The 14,543-nt window shown below is 45.7% G+C and overlaps 1 protein-coding gene across 2 annotated transcripts in view; it reads left to right on the top strand.

Moving 5' to 3' along the window:
* Positions 1–14,543, top strand: part of LOC140187804 (phosphorylase b kinase gamma catalytic chain, skeletal muscle/heart isoform-like) — a 79,826-nt gene that overhangs the window by 28,574 nt on the left and 36,709 nt on the right. For both annotated transcript variants that reach the window (XM_072243570.1, XM_072243571.1), the window contains exon 5: positions 11,576–11,641. In XM_072243570.1, coding sequence (XP_072099671.1) covers positions 11,576–11,641 — 66 coding nt within the window. The remainder of the gene's footprint in view (positions 1–11,575; positions 11,642–14,543) is intronic.

Genomic DNA, 14,543 nt, shown 5'->3' with positions numbered 1-14,543 from the left:
CATCTGCAAACTTGTAGATGGTGTTGAAGCAGAATCTGGACACACAGTCATGAGTAGGGGGCAGAGGAGGCAACCTTGTGGACCACCAGTAATCGTGACGGAGGTATTGCTCCCTATCCTTACTGATTGTGATCTGTTGGACAGTAAGTTGAGGATGTAATTGCAAAGAGAAGCATTGACTCATAGTGTCCAGAGTTTTGTGATGTGTTTGCTTGAGGGTGGAAGTATGGTCAATAAACAATAGTCTAATGTATGTATCTTTATGGTCAAGATGAGTGTAGGGCCAAGGAAGTGGCGTCTATTGTAGACATAATGCAGTGGATGAGGTTGTCTGGAAGGCTGGAGTTAATGCATGTCATGACCAGCCTCTCCAAGAATTTCATGATGGCTGAAAACTATGGACCAGGTACTGCAAGGCTACCTAGACATTCGTGTTACCTAGATGACATCATTGTTACTGGTGAGGATAACAAGGATCAAAAGTGGGTATTTGGAAAGATTAGGGACAGAACTGGACCACTCTCTTACACAGTGAAGATTGTGTCTGATAGCATCTGGAAATGACACGTTGATCATCTGAGGAGAGCAGAGTTAATTGTTAGAGAAGAAAGGTGTCCAGAGCTGTCAGACCACTTCCTGCAGTCCTGGAGTCCAATCCTACAAACTTCGTGGAGGAGGCCCCACAACCTGTGATTGTTTCACAGCCACAAGTCTCACCCAACAAACAGTGACCTCTCCTCCTACCCCTGCCCCCCCCCCCAACGGTCAGGAAGTATATTATATAAAATGACCAGAGAACAATTTGTTACGTATTTGAGTTGAGATTCTATATTCATTTGAAGTTTATAGCATGGAAGAGTATTGCGCATTTAATATTTCAGTAGGATTTGAGTAATATTGTAAATATTTTGTTTGATTAAGGATTCATTTGTTCATATAATGCTGGGGTATATATAAGTATGTGAATGGCATATGTCGTTATGCCACCACGTCACATGTGAGTGCCTCACTAAAAAATGAAGGAAAGGACAAGTACGCTGGAGCGATGTTTTTCTTTCAGTTTGTTTCTGGAGCTGTGAAGGACAACAGCGATCACAGAGAAAAGGATAAAAGCTGCAAGTGTTTAGAGTGAGAGGGGAAAATAACTGGTGCTTTTGATGACTGCACAAAGCTGTGATGGATGAAGTGATAGCCTCCTGAGACGTACTTCCCACAGTTCCTTAGTACACTCTGATGGCGACACCTGTCAAAGCAAATTGTGTTATAAGCTGTGCTGACAACAACCTCCTCATCTGGCTTGTTCTGAGGTTTGTCTCATTTTGCACAGTAACAGGCCCTTCTGGCCCACGAGCCCATGGTGCTCAACCAACCTACTCACCCACACATCTTGGAACATGGGAAGAAACTGAAGGAAACCATGTGGTAACAGGGGTGGCTAGGGGGTGTGGGGAAGAACGTACAAACTCCTTACAGACAGCAGTGGGATTTGAACCCAGATCAACGATGCTGTAATCGTGTCACACTAACCATTATGTTACTGTGCTGTTCCTACCAGACAGTCAAACCTATCCATGCTTTTGTTGTTTTAAGACTGATAGTCTCAAAATGTGCCTGACAAAAGCCTGCCCTGAATCGGTGTATTTCCCTGTCCGATACTGGAGTCTGGTGTGTGAAGATTTCTCTTGTTCCATCACACACACTCACAAAGTGATGTCTGATCCATCTGTGAACCTGCCCTGATGAAATTACAGCCCTGTTGCGCTCCAGGCTATAAATGGTGTTCACTGACCCATTTCACTGTACATGATTTTACCCGCCAATCAATTCTCTGTGTTTCCAACATAACTGTTTCTAACCTAACGTAACAAGAGATGATTCCTGGGCTCAGTCTGTAGTCTCTCCCATGATCAGGACAGAACAGTGAATAACAAGCTTGGGGCTCATTAGCTTCTTGCGTTATTTAGTGATGTGAGAGTGACTGACATTTATCACAAGCACAGTTGTGAAATAAACTTATTGCAGCCTGGACAAACATGTGCAGGAGGTGACATGAACTGGAAAAAAGCTCCAGATCTGAAACACCAGGTTTAACGTCTACACTAGGAAGTGGAGGGTGATGATGCTCAGGGGAGCACACACAATCCATGGCAAAGTGCTCTACTAAGTGTTTGGTGGGGGGGTGAATGAGGGGAACTACAGTAAAAGGAGATCTGATAGTTGAGTCAACGCAGACACAATGCTGGAGGAACTCAAAGTCAAGCAGCATGTGTGGAGGGGAATAAACAGACAACATTTTAGGGCAAGACCCTTCATCAGGACTGGAAAGGAAGGGAGCAGAAGTCAGAATAAGAAGGTGGAAGATGCGGGGGGGGGGGAGAAGGAGTACGTTGACAGGTGATGGGAAGGTGAGGGGCGGGTGGGATGGTAAAGTGGGGAGGGGGTGTAGGTGAGACCAGGTGAGTGGTGGGTAAGAATCTGGGAGGTGATAGGTGAGAGAGGCAAGGACTGAAGAAGGAATCTAATATTGACAGTGGACCATGGGAGAACCAGAAAGAAGGGGCATCAGAGAATGATGATGGACAGTTGAGGAGAAGAGAGGGGGTGAGGAGTTTCAGTTCTGATCAAGGGTCTTGGCCTGAAACATTGACTGTTGATTCCCCTCCATGTATGCTGCCTGATTTGCTGAGTTTCTCCAGCATTTTGTGTGTGTTGTTTAAGATTTCCTGCAACTGCAGAATCTCTTGTGTTTATATTTCTGATAGATCGTCATGGCTTCAAGAGAACATAATTACAACATGTTGCCTGGAGGTGACAGGAGTGAGGGTTACTGGAAAATACAGGACATCGGGGAGGGGAGTGGGTGGGAGCAGCTAGAAGTAGTGGCCTGTACCAGTGACAAAACATCTTCAACTCCTCAGCCAGTGAAGCTGCTGACGCCCGTGTGCAGCGGGACCCAGGCAATGCTCAAGCCTGGGTTGGTTAAGGGCGAGAAATATTCGTATCACAGGTGCCAGGCAGTGACCATCTCCAACACAGGGTATGCAATTTCATGGCATTACCATTGCTGAGCATCCCTGTCTGATAAAGAACCTCAACTGAAACACTCTGTAAACACAGTGGCTATAAGACCAGGTCCCACTCTGGATATTCTGCAACAAATAATTCACCAATTGTCACCCCAAAGCTTTATTGCCATCTACGAATTGTAAAGCAGGAGCCCCAAGGCATACTGTCTGACCACTTGCCTGGATGAGTGCAACTCCATCAAACCTAGGCAGTTCTGAAAAGACAAAGCCGCTGTTTTACCTGGACTCTATCCACCACCCTGATCATTCATTCTTTCACTTACAGTGGCCACAGAGTGACTCGCCCACATTGTCAGCAGTGACAGTCAAGGTACAAGGGCAGCAGGCAAATGTCAACATTAAGTTATCCTTCTGATTCATCCATCCATTCTGATTAGGAAGTGTATCACTGCCACTGGTCAAGACGCTGGAATTCCCAACCCCAGCACCCTCCAGCTGTGGTACTGCAGCAGAGAAAGCTCTGTCCACCTCCTCTTGCCCAAAGGCAATCGGTGGCTGGTCAGCAGGTTCACCCCACAGGTATGTCTTGCTTCTAGGCAACATCGCTCCCATTACCTTTCCCACCATCTCTCTGAGATAATCTCAAGGATCTCTGAATCTTTTACACACAGTGCTGGGTGAGGAGACAAATGCTCAAGGAAAATCTGAGAGTGTCAGTAATCAGCACAAGACCACAGATTAGATGTAGTATAGGAGTCCATGTTGCTCTCAAAGTTAGCTTCTTCCTCATGCCATTCCCTTCTTTATTGAATGCCCTAACTGCTAGCCCCAGACCATATCCTTCTGCACAAAACACGCTTTCCCTGGTACCACATGTCCATCAGATTGAAGCTACAAGCTCTCAAACCTTCCCCACCATTCAAACTGGTCCCGGTCATAGTCATAGTCGTACTTTACTGATCCCGAGGGAAATTGGGTTTCGTTACAGTTGCACCAACCAAGAATAGAGTATAGATATAGCAATATAAAACCATAAATAATTAAATAATAATATGTAAATTATGCCAGGAAATAAGTCCAGGACCAGCCTATTGACTCAGGGTGTCTGACCCTCCAAGGGAGGAGTTGTAAAGTTTGATGGCCACAGGCAGGAATGACTTCCTATGACACTCTGTGTTGCATCTCGGTGGAATGAGTCTCTGGCTGAATGTGCTCCTGTGCCCACCCAGTACATTATGTAGTGGATGGGAGACATTGACCAAGATGGCATGCAACTTGGACAGCATCCTCTTTTCAGACACCACCATCAGAGAGTCCAGTTCCATCCCCACAACGTCACTGGCCTTACAAATGAGTTTGTTGATTCTGTTGGTGTCTGCTACCCCCAGCCTGCTGCCCCAGCGCACAACAGCAAACATGATAGCACTGGCAACCACAGACTCGTAGAACATCCTCAGCATCATCCGGCAGACGTTAAAGGACCTCGGTCTCCTCAGGAAATAGAGACAGCTCTATCAAATCTCCTTTCGGTTTCTTTGTTTCAGAGAGAACAACTTCAGCTTCTCCGGCCTATTTTTGGAGCTGACTCTCTTCCTTTCATGGGGACTTTTCTGTACCTCACATGGTGTGTGACCAGCGTTTCTTCAGTTATGTAACTGTAATGAGATCCTTGCTGTGACCTGCAACACACACAACATGGAGGAACTCAGCAAGTCAGGCAACATCTCTGGAGAGGAATAAATGGTCACTGTTTCAGGCCAAGGCTCTTCACCTCCTGCCACTTTTGAGGGGTACGCACACATTCACCCATTGTCACCACTCCTGCACACCAATCAAAACTGCACAATTTAATCAGTGTTATTTCATCTCTAACTTTCTGGCAAAATGTTCAACATCCCATTTCTCTGTTGAATTTTATCTGGCCTGGCAATTGCCAGCTGCCCTCTTGGCTTTATTTCTCTTCTGAATATCTAACCTCAATTTCAGACATAAGTACTGCTACTATTGGGAAGTATGAAAAGTTAACACCATGTTGAGCACTATTTATAACAGCAGGGCTGTAATTTCATCAGGGTAAATTCACAGATGGATCGGACAGCACTTTAAGTGTGTGAGTGTGATGGGCAAGTGAAACCTTTCCACAGTTTGGATTCCAATATTAGACACGGGGAACAGGGAATTGTACAGATTCAGGGTTGCATTTACACTGGGAAATCTTGAAACTTATCAATGTCATGTGAGACTGAAAGAAGTTGTGTTTGCTTGTGGCGAATGCAGCACTAGGGGGCTAATTTTACCTGGACATTGAGTAGTATTGGGTTGCATGAATTGGATGACTTTTTGTCAAGTAGTAATCATAGGAAGTTACCCTCTTTAGTTTTCATGAATTAGATTTGTATTTCTGGATTATGTTTTTGCAGTTATGAAGAGAATTATTCAATTATCTCTTCTTCCTATAAATTCTCCCAGTTTTTTTTTATTCTTCAAGTATCTGTCCAATCCCCTGTTGAAAGTTATTGCAAACTTTATATTACAAGTTATTGCATTACAAGTTGTGAAAACTTATAAATTTTAGAAATTATAGCACAGGGGCAAATACATTGGGATTCAAAACTCAGAGATCAACATACATCCAGTACTGTCCTGTCCTCTCCTCTGTGGAGGACATCTGACCTTATCTTGTCATGACTAGAGACCTCACTTCTTCCTCACAGGAAACTTATAACCACTTTACGAAACAAACTCTACCAAAGTGTAACATGAAAACATAACTACAAAATGGGAGGACAACCTGCCAGTAACCTAGACACCAGATTCAGACTGGATTCACTCAGAGAGTGGCGTGAGTGGAAGGAGCTGCCAGTGGAAGTGGGAGATGCAGGTTCAATTGTACCATTTCAGAGAAGTTTGGGTAGGTATATGGATGAGAGCGGCAGGGAGGGCTATGATCTGGGTGCAGGAAGATCAGCATGGCACGGGCTAGCTGGACAGAAGGACCTGTTTCAATGCTGTAGTGTTTTATGGCACTCGGGCACCCTCTGACTCTTCTTGACAAGGAGCTGCTGTGTTAAAATCATATCTCCATAAAGGATTCACTTGCCTCAGAGTGGGAGGTTCCCGGCTACATTACTGGAATTCCTCTCCATCAGCCCTTGTTCCAAGATGGTGGCATGTTCGGACGCAGTGACCACTTTGTCTCCGGGTGTAATAGTGCACCATGTCCTGTACATCTTTGTTGTGATTGGAAAACACTGCTGGCTATTAAATATACCGTGCACAGCAATTCTACCAAGCTTGTGAGCTGTTGGACTGCAGAGGAGCCCTGCAGCTTGGGCTTACTGCGCACGCCACTGCCTGCTTCAGACCACCGCGAATGACACCATAGGAAGAGATGCGTAAGGAAACAACAAGGGGGAAAACACGCTGGAATCTGGGAATGACTTAGGCCAAAGCCCCTCAGGCCGGCTCTCCCCTCGTCCTCTCTGGCAAACGTCTGTTCATTTGAAAATAAACTGTACTACCTGCGTCCAAGACTGAACCAGTGAGAGAAAAGCAACTGTGCACTCATTCTCACCGAAACCTGGCTTCAGGACTGGAGGCCAGACACGGCCATCCAGCTGGAGAGTTTCAGTGTGTTTCGGGCTGACAGGAACCCAGCGATCTCAGGCAAGCCCTGCAGTGACGGTATCTGTACTTACTTAAATAGGAAGTGGTGTCCCATTGTTCACCGATGATTGATAGAGTTTATTTTTGTGGTGAAGACAGTTTTATATACCGAGGAAGTCCACTACAGTCGTGTTGGTAAATGTATATATCTCCCACTAATGCCAATGAAGCACTGTGTGAGCTCTACAGCATCATAAAGTAACTTTAAAACCGAACATCTGATGGTATCGTCATTATCGCAGGTGATTTTAACCATGCAAACCTACAAAGAGTGCTGCCTAAATTCCATCAACATGTTGGTTTTGCTTCCAGAGGTGAAAATACACAAGCAACACACACAAAATGCTGGTGAACGCAGCAGGCCAGGCAGCATCTATAGGAAGAAGCACAGTCGACGTTTCGGGCCGAGGCCCTTCGTCAGGACTAACTGAAAGAAGAGATAGTAAGAGATTTGAAAGTGGGAGGGGGAGGGGGAGATCCAAAATGATAGAAGACAGAAGGAGGAGGGATGAAGCTAAGCACTGGAAAGTTGATTGGCAAAAGGAATTCAAGGCTGGAGAAGGGAGAGGATCATGGGATGGGAGGCCTAGGGAGAAAGAAAGGGGAAAGGGAGCACCAGATGAAGATGGAGAGCAGGCAAGGAGTTACAGAGAGAGAGAAAAAAAGGAAAAAACAATTAAAAAAAGGCTACCCAGACAGAATATAAGTTGTTGTTCCTCCAACCTGAGTGTGGCTTCATCTTGACAGTAGAGGAGGCCGTGGATAGACATATCAGAATGGGAATGGGATGTGGAATTAAAATGTGTGGCCACTGGGAGATCTTGCTTCGCTGGCGGACAGAGCATATGTGTTCAGTGAAACAATCTCCCAGTCTGCGTCAGATCTTGCCAATGTATAGAAGGCCGCATCGGGAGCACCGGACGCAGTACATCACCCCAGCCGACTCACAGGTGAAGTGTCGCCTCACCTGGAAGGACTGTCTGGGGTCCTGAATGGTGGTGAGGGAGGAAGTGTAAGGGCATGTGTAACACTTGTTCCGTTTACAAGGATAAGTGCCAGTAGGGAGATCGGTGGGAAGGGATGGGGGGGACGAATGGACAAGAGAGTCGCGTAGGGAGCGATCCCTGTGGAAAGCTGGGGGGAGGAGGGAAAGATGTGCTTAGTGGTGGGATCCCATTAGAGGTGGTGGAAGATCTGGAGGCTGGTGAGGTGGTAGGTGAGGGCAAGGGGAACCCTATCCCGAGTGGGGTGGCGGGAGGATGGGGTGAGAGCAGATGTGTGTGAAATGGGAGAGATGCGTTTGAGAGCAGAGTTGATGGTGGAGGAAGGGAAGCCTCTTTCTTTAAAAAAAGGAAGACATCTCCTTCATCCTGGAATGAAAAGCCTCATCCTGAGAGCAGATGCGGCGGAGACGGAGGAATTGCGAGAAGGGGATGGCATTTTTGCTAGAGACAGGGTGAAAAGAGGAATAGTCCAGGTCGATGTGAGAGTCCATAGGCTTATAGTAGACATCAGTAGATAAGCTGTCTCCAGAGATAGAGACAGAAAGATCAAGAAAGGGGAGGGAGGTGTCGGAAATGGACCAGGTAAACTTGAGGGCAGGGTGAAAGTTGGAAGCAAAGTTAATGAAGTCAACAAGCTCAGTATGCGTGCAGGAATCAGCGCCAATGCAGCCGTCGATGTAGTGAAGGAGAAGTGGGGGACAGATACCGGAATAGGCTTGGAACATGGATTGTTCCATAAAGCCAACAAAAAGGCAGGCATAGCTGGGACCCATATGGGTGCCCATGGCTACACCTTTAGTTTGGAGGAAGTGGGAGGAGCCAAAGCAGAAATTATTAAGAGTAAGGACTAATTCCGCTAGATGGAGCAGAGTGGTGGTAGAGGGGAACTGATTAGGTCTGGAATCCAAAAAAAGTGGAGAGATTTGAGACCTTCCTGGTGGGGGATGGAGGTATGTAGGGACTGGACATCCATGGTGAAAATAAAGCGGTGGGGGCCAGGGAACTTAAAATCCTCAAAAAGTTTAAGAGAGTGAGAAGTGTCACGAACATAGGTAGGAAGGGATTGAACAAGGGGGGATAAAACCATGTCGAGATATGCAGAAACGAGTTCGGTGGGGCAGGAGCAAGCTGAGACAATGGGTCTACTGGACAGGCAGGTTTGTGGATCTTGGGTAGGAGATAGAAACGGGAAGTGCAAGGTGTGGGAACTATAAGGTCGGTGGCAGTAGATGGGAGATCCCCAGAGCTGATAAGGTTGGTAGCTTCCAACCTGATAGCATGAACATTGACTTCTTTAACTTGCGTTAATGCCCCTCCTCCCCTTCTTACCCCACCCCTTATTTATTTGTTTATTTATTTATTTATCCTTTTGCTGCTCTCCATCTTCCTTTGGCGCTCCCCTCCCCCTTTCTTTCTCCCTAGGCCTCCCGTCCCATGTTTCTCTCCCTTCTCCAGCCTTGTATCCCTTTTGCCAATCAACTTTCCAGCTCCTAGCTCTATCCCTCCCCCTCCTGTCTTCTATCATTTCAGATCTTCCCCATCCCCCTCCCACTTTCAAATCTCTTACCATTTCTTCTTTCAGTTAGTCCTGACGAAGGGTCTCGGCCCAAAACGTCAACTGTACCTCTTCCTATAAATGCTGCCTGGCCTGCTGTGATCCACCAGCATTTTCTGTGTGTTGCTTGAATTTCCAGCATTTGCAGATTTCCTCGCATTTGCGTGAAAATACACTAGATATGGTTTACACTGACATACCAGGAATCTATAAAGCAGTCCCTTGACCCCACATTGGACTCTCAGATCACTTATTTGTAATGTTAATTTCACATCCAAACCACGGAGCGAAGGGTCAAACCAGTCCTAAAGCTGGTGAAAACCTGGCCTGAGGGAGGAATCTCAGCACTGTAGGACTGCTTTGATAGCACCAACTGGAGAATGTTCAGGGAGGCTGCTACCCATGGCAAGCAGCTCAACATTGAGGAGTGTTTGGATTCTGTGACCAGCTACAAACGTGTACATAGGGAAGTGTACTGATGATGTTACCATCACGAAACACACCTGGGAGAGGGCAAATCAGAAGCCATGGCTTACTGCTGACGTCTGTGCATGGTTGAGGGATTGTGAGGAAGGGCCAGAAGGGCCTGTTTCATGCTGTTATGTCAATAATAAATAATAAATATTGCCTCTAGAATGGGGGATTCGACAGCTCTCAGGGAAGCAAGAACTGTGCTTTCCTGCTCAATCAGGTCGGTAAAATAGGAGTATTCTCAGAGAATTTATAGCCACTTTTGCGATACCAGAGACATGAGGCACATGTAGCAGGGAATTCAGAGGATTAAAGACTACAAGTGACCAGAACGTTTCACTCCCTGAGAGGCTGAATGCCTTCTACGCCCAGTTTGATGCACAGAACAAAGTGCTGGCAAGGAAGGCACCCCTCGCCCCAGGGGAGCAGACATTCCGTCTGGCTAAAGCTGAGAAGAGGAAGACCTGATAAGACCTGATCAGGTTCTGAAAGACTGCGCAGCCCAGCTGACAGATATATTCAACATCTCTCTGGAACAATCTATTGTCCCCTCGGTTTTCAAGGTGGCAACCATTGTTCCAGTGCCAAAGAAAGTGACTGATGTTCTCATCCACTGTTCTGGGATAGCACTGCTGTATTATCTAACATTTCACCACTTCAGTACAAACTCCCTCATCATCAGAATAAAATAATGAGAAGACAGTGGTGTTTTCCTTCTCAAGCAGCAGCGGGAGAAACCCATTTTTCAACCAATCGCTGGGAGAGGAAATGGTCACAAACTGGAACCAATTCCTCATCACCCACAATCTCTTTCACTAAAGAGTAAGGGTTGCAGATGGTAAAACCATGTGAATTAAACCACAAAGGTGCCTTATGGACCATTGGAGCTGATGGTAATCTTGGTAATCAATGGTTCTTCAATGGATTGTGGCCTTGATAATGGGTTTGAAACATCACAGTTTCTCTCCATCATTGTGGACCTAATTACCAATTTGTGCCATGCTTGAGTGACTTTTTACATTAATAATTTGTAATATGTTCCTCCTGATGATGGTGCATTTTGGATAGGGTTACCAAGAGTCAGAATTATGTGTGTACTTTAATGAAAACCTCCAAGCTGTCCTTTTGTCCTGTCTTTTGGGGTGTTGCAGAGGTAGATGAGGACAGAGATACTGATGGTGCACTACAGATTTTGACGGGCAGAATCTGACTGTCACAGGCAGGAAATAGTAGAGCAAAGAACTAACACAGCAGCTGGGTCTTTGTGTGTCTGAGTACTGTTGCAGTTTTAGTCTTGACTTTGTGTCCAAGCCCCTTCCTGAGTTTGACCCTCCACACCTCTGCAGTCATCAGATCTACAAACTCAGCACTGGTCTCTACACCATCACCACATTTAACCATTCTGCCACAAGGCATCAGTTGTCAATGTTCCAAATTTCTAAAATGTATCTTTTTCAACTTCTTTGCCTGTCCTTTAAGACTTTAACCAGTAGTTGTTTGTATTTAACTAAGCTTTGGTTACCTGCAACAACATCTCTTGATAAGACTTGATGTCCCTGTGAAACAGCGTGGGTGCTTTCCTATGTGGAATGTTTAATTTACATTCATTTGAGGGTGTGGGCTTCACAGTCTGAGCTAACATTTAATTGTCCATCTGTAATAGATCCCGAGGAGGTGGTAGTGAGCTGTAGAGTACTACATTGATGTTGGGGACAGAATCCTGGCATTTTTGACCTTCCTGATGGTGGTGTCAAATAAACACAAGTGTTTGATTTGGAGTGAATTTGGGGTAACTGTTAAGGCAACGTTTCAACTGATAAAGTGACATCTTCAACATGTTCTTATGCTAACAGGATGAAGAAAGGAGAGCTGTTTGACTACCTGACAGAAAAAGTGACTTTCAGTGAGAAGGAGACCAGGTGCGTGAACAGCTCAGACAGAAAGGGACTGGTCTGAGAAACAGCCTGAAGTTCAGTGTTGAACTTCCGTCATCAGCATCTAACTAGTGATGATGGCAGTGCTTTTGGTCATTCAACATCACAACATTTCTGCCAATTGTGACTTCTTAGTTGGTGAATTGGTTTATTACTGTCATACGTACAATCAAAAACTTGTTGAACATATCATTCATACAGATCAATTTAAAACAGTGTGCTGTAAAACAGTAACAGAGTGCCGAATAGAGTGTTGCCACTACAGAGAGAGTGCAGTGCAGATAAGCATTAAGGTGCAAGATGGATATAGGTCAAGGGTCCCTATTATTTTACTAGGGAACTGTTCAGTAATCTTGTAACAACAGGATAGAAGCTGTCCTTGAGCCTGCTAGTGTGTAGGATACATAGAGTGCCGAGGATATAAACTAGTAGTATATTTCAGCCTTTTATATCTCCTGCCTGACTGGGGGGGAGGAAGAGAGAATGTTTGGGGCGGGTGGGGTCTTTGATTATGCTGGCTGCTTTACTGAAGCATCAAGAAGTGTAGATTGAGTGTATGGCTGGTTTCTGTGGTGTGTCGTGCTGTTCCCACAACTCTGCAGTTTCTAGTGGCCACATGCAGATCACTTGCCGTACCAAGCCACAGTGTATCCAAATAGGATGCTTCTTATGGTGCATCGCTATTTATAGAATGACTCGGAAGCCTCCTTAATCCTATCTGCTAAGAGCTTTTCATGACCACCACCACCCCCCCACCCCGGCTCTCCAAATTCCCTTATAGAGTCAAAGAGTCAGGGAGAACTGAAAGAGGCTCTTTGCCCATGTGTGTCCCTACCAAGCAAGATGTACATTCAAGCTATTTCCTAGCATTTGCCACACATCCCTTGAAAATTTTATCATCCATATACCCAACTACATACTTACTAAACATATCTAAAATACCTGCCTTGACCACTAACTCTGGTAGCTGGTTCCATATATCTACCGCTTGGTACTTGGTGTGTTTATGAAAAAAAAGTTGCCCTTCACCTCTTATTAAACTTCTCACCTCTAACCTTAAAGCCACGTTCTCTACTGTTTGATTCCCTAACCCAAAGGATTCAAAGTACTGTACATGTATTATTAAGCAATTTGCAGAGTACAACCCACAGACAGCCACAAAACAAGGAAAACCATGGAACCTGTTCAAAGGAAAGAAAACATCAAACAGCCCCCCCTTGCAAAAAATAAATTGTGCAAAAGAACATCAAACAACCTTCACGCAAAAAAAAAACAAATTGTGCAAACAGCAACAAGAACATAACAGCTCCTCCTTGCAAAAAAAACAACTCATGCAAATGACAAGAATGACAAACTGAACACAACACTCTGGCTTCACCAATGACTTGTACAATCTCAATATAACTCCTACAGGAGTGTCCCCTCCCCCCCATTCTAGAGCAGTACCCCGGGCCTCCCTACTTTGTTCTAGAGGAGTAACCCCACCCCTCTCTTGTTCTAGAGGAGTACCCCTAGGCCTCCCTATTCTGTTCTAGAGGAGTAACCCTACCTCTCTCTTGTGCTAGAGGAGTACCCCTGCACACTCTCTGTTCTAGAGGAGTACCCCTGGGCCTCCCTATTCTGTTCTAGAGGAGTAACCCTACCTCTCTCTTGTGCTAGAGGAGTACCCCTGCACTCTCTCTGTTCTAGAGGAGTAACCCCACCCCTCTCTTGTGCTAGAGGAGTACCCCTGCACTCTGTCTGTTCTAGAGGAGTAACCCCACCCCTCTCTTGTTCTAGAGGAGTACCCCTGCACACTCTCTGTTCTAGAGGAGTACCCCTGGGCCTCCCTATTCTGTTCTAGAGGAGTAACCCCACCCCTCTCTTGTGCTAGAGGAGTACCCCTGCACACTCTCTGTTCTAGAGGAGTACCCCTGGGCCTCCCTATTCTGTTCTAGAGGAGTAACCCCACCCCTCTCTTGTGCTAGAGGAGTACCCCTGCACACTCTCTGTTCTAGAGGAGTACCCCTGGGCCTCCCTATTCTGTTCTAGAGGAGTAACCCCACCCCTCTCTTGTGCTAGAGGAGTACCTCTGCACTCTCTGTTCTAGAGGAGTAACCCCACCCCTCTCTTGTGCTAGAGGAGTACCCCTGCACTCTCTCTGTTCTAGAGGAGTAACCCCACCCCTCTCTTGTGCTAGAGGAGTACCCCTGCACACTCTCTGTTCTAGAGGAGTACCCCTGGGCCTCCCTATTCTGTTCTAGAGGAGTAACCCCACCCCTCTCTTGTGCTAGAGGAGTACCTCTGCACTCTCTGTTCTAGAGGAGTAACCCCACCCCCTCTCTTGTTCTACAGCAGTACCCCTGCACTCCCTCTAGAATACCCCTGGGCCTCCCTACTCTGTTCTAGAGCAGTACCCCCCTCATAATTTTGTACACCTCTATCAAATCTTCTATGTTCCAAGGAATAAAGTCCTAGCCTATTTAATTTTTCCATACACAGTACCTATTAGAAGTATTCAAACCCCCCCCCCCAGGAAGTTTCCATGTTTTATTGTTTTACAACATTGAATCACAGTGGATTTAATTTGACTTTTTTGACACTGATGAACGAAAGGACTCTTTCATGTCAAAGTGAAAACAGATTTCTACAAATTGTTCTAAATTTATTATAATTATTAAAACACAAAATAATTGATTGCCTCATTACTCACCCCCTTCAAGTCAGTACTTAGTAGATGCACCTTTGGTAACAATTACAGCCTTGATTCTGTGTGTATAAGTCTATATCAACTTTGCACATCTGAACACTGCAACTTTTTCCCCATTCTTTACAAAACTGCTGAAGCTTTGTCAGATTGCATGGGGATCATGAGTGAACAGTCCTTTCCAAGACCTCAATTGGATCG

This window comes from Mobula birostris, chromosome 25 (genome assembly GCF_030028105.1).
Source record: "Mobula birostris isolate sMobBir1 chromosome 25, sMobBir1.hap1, whole genome shotgun sequence".
NCBI lineage: Eukaryota > Metazoa > Chordata > Chondrichthyes > Myliobatiformes > Myliobatidae > Mobula > Mobula birostris.
This window is presented reverse-complemented; position numbering and strand designations above follow the sequence as displayed.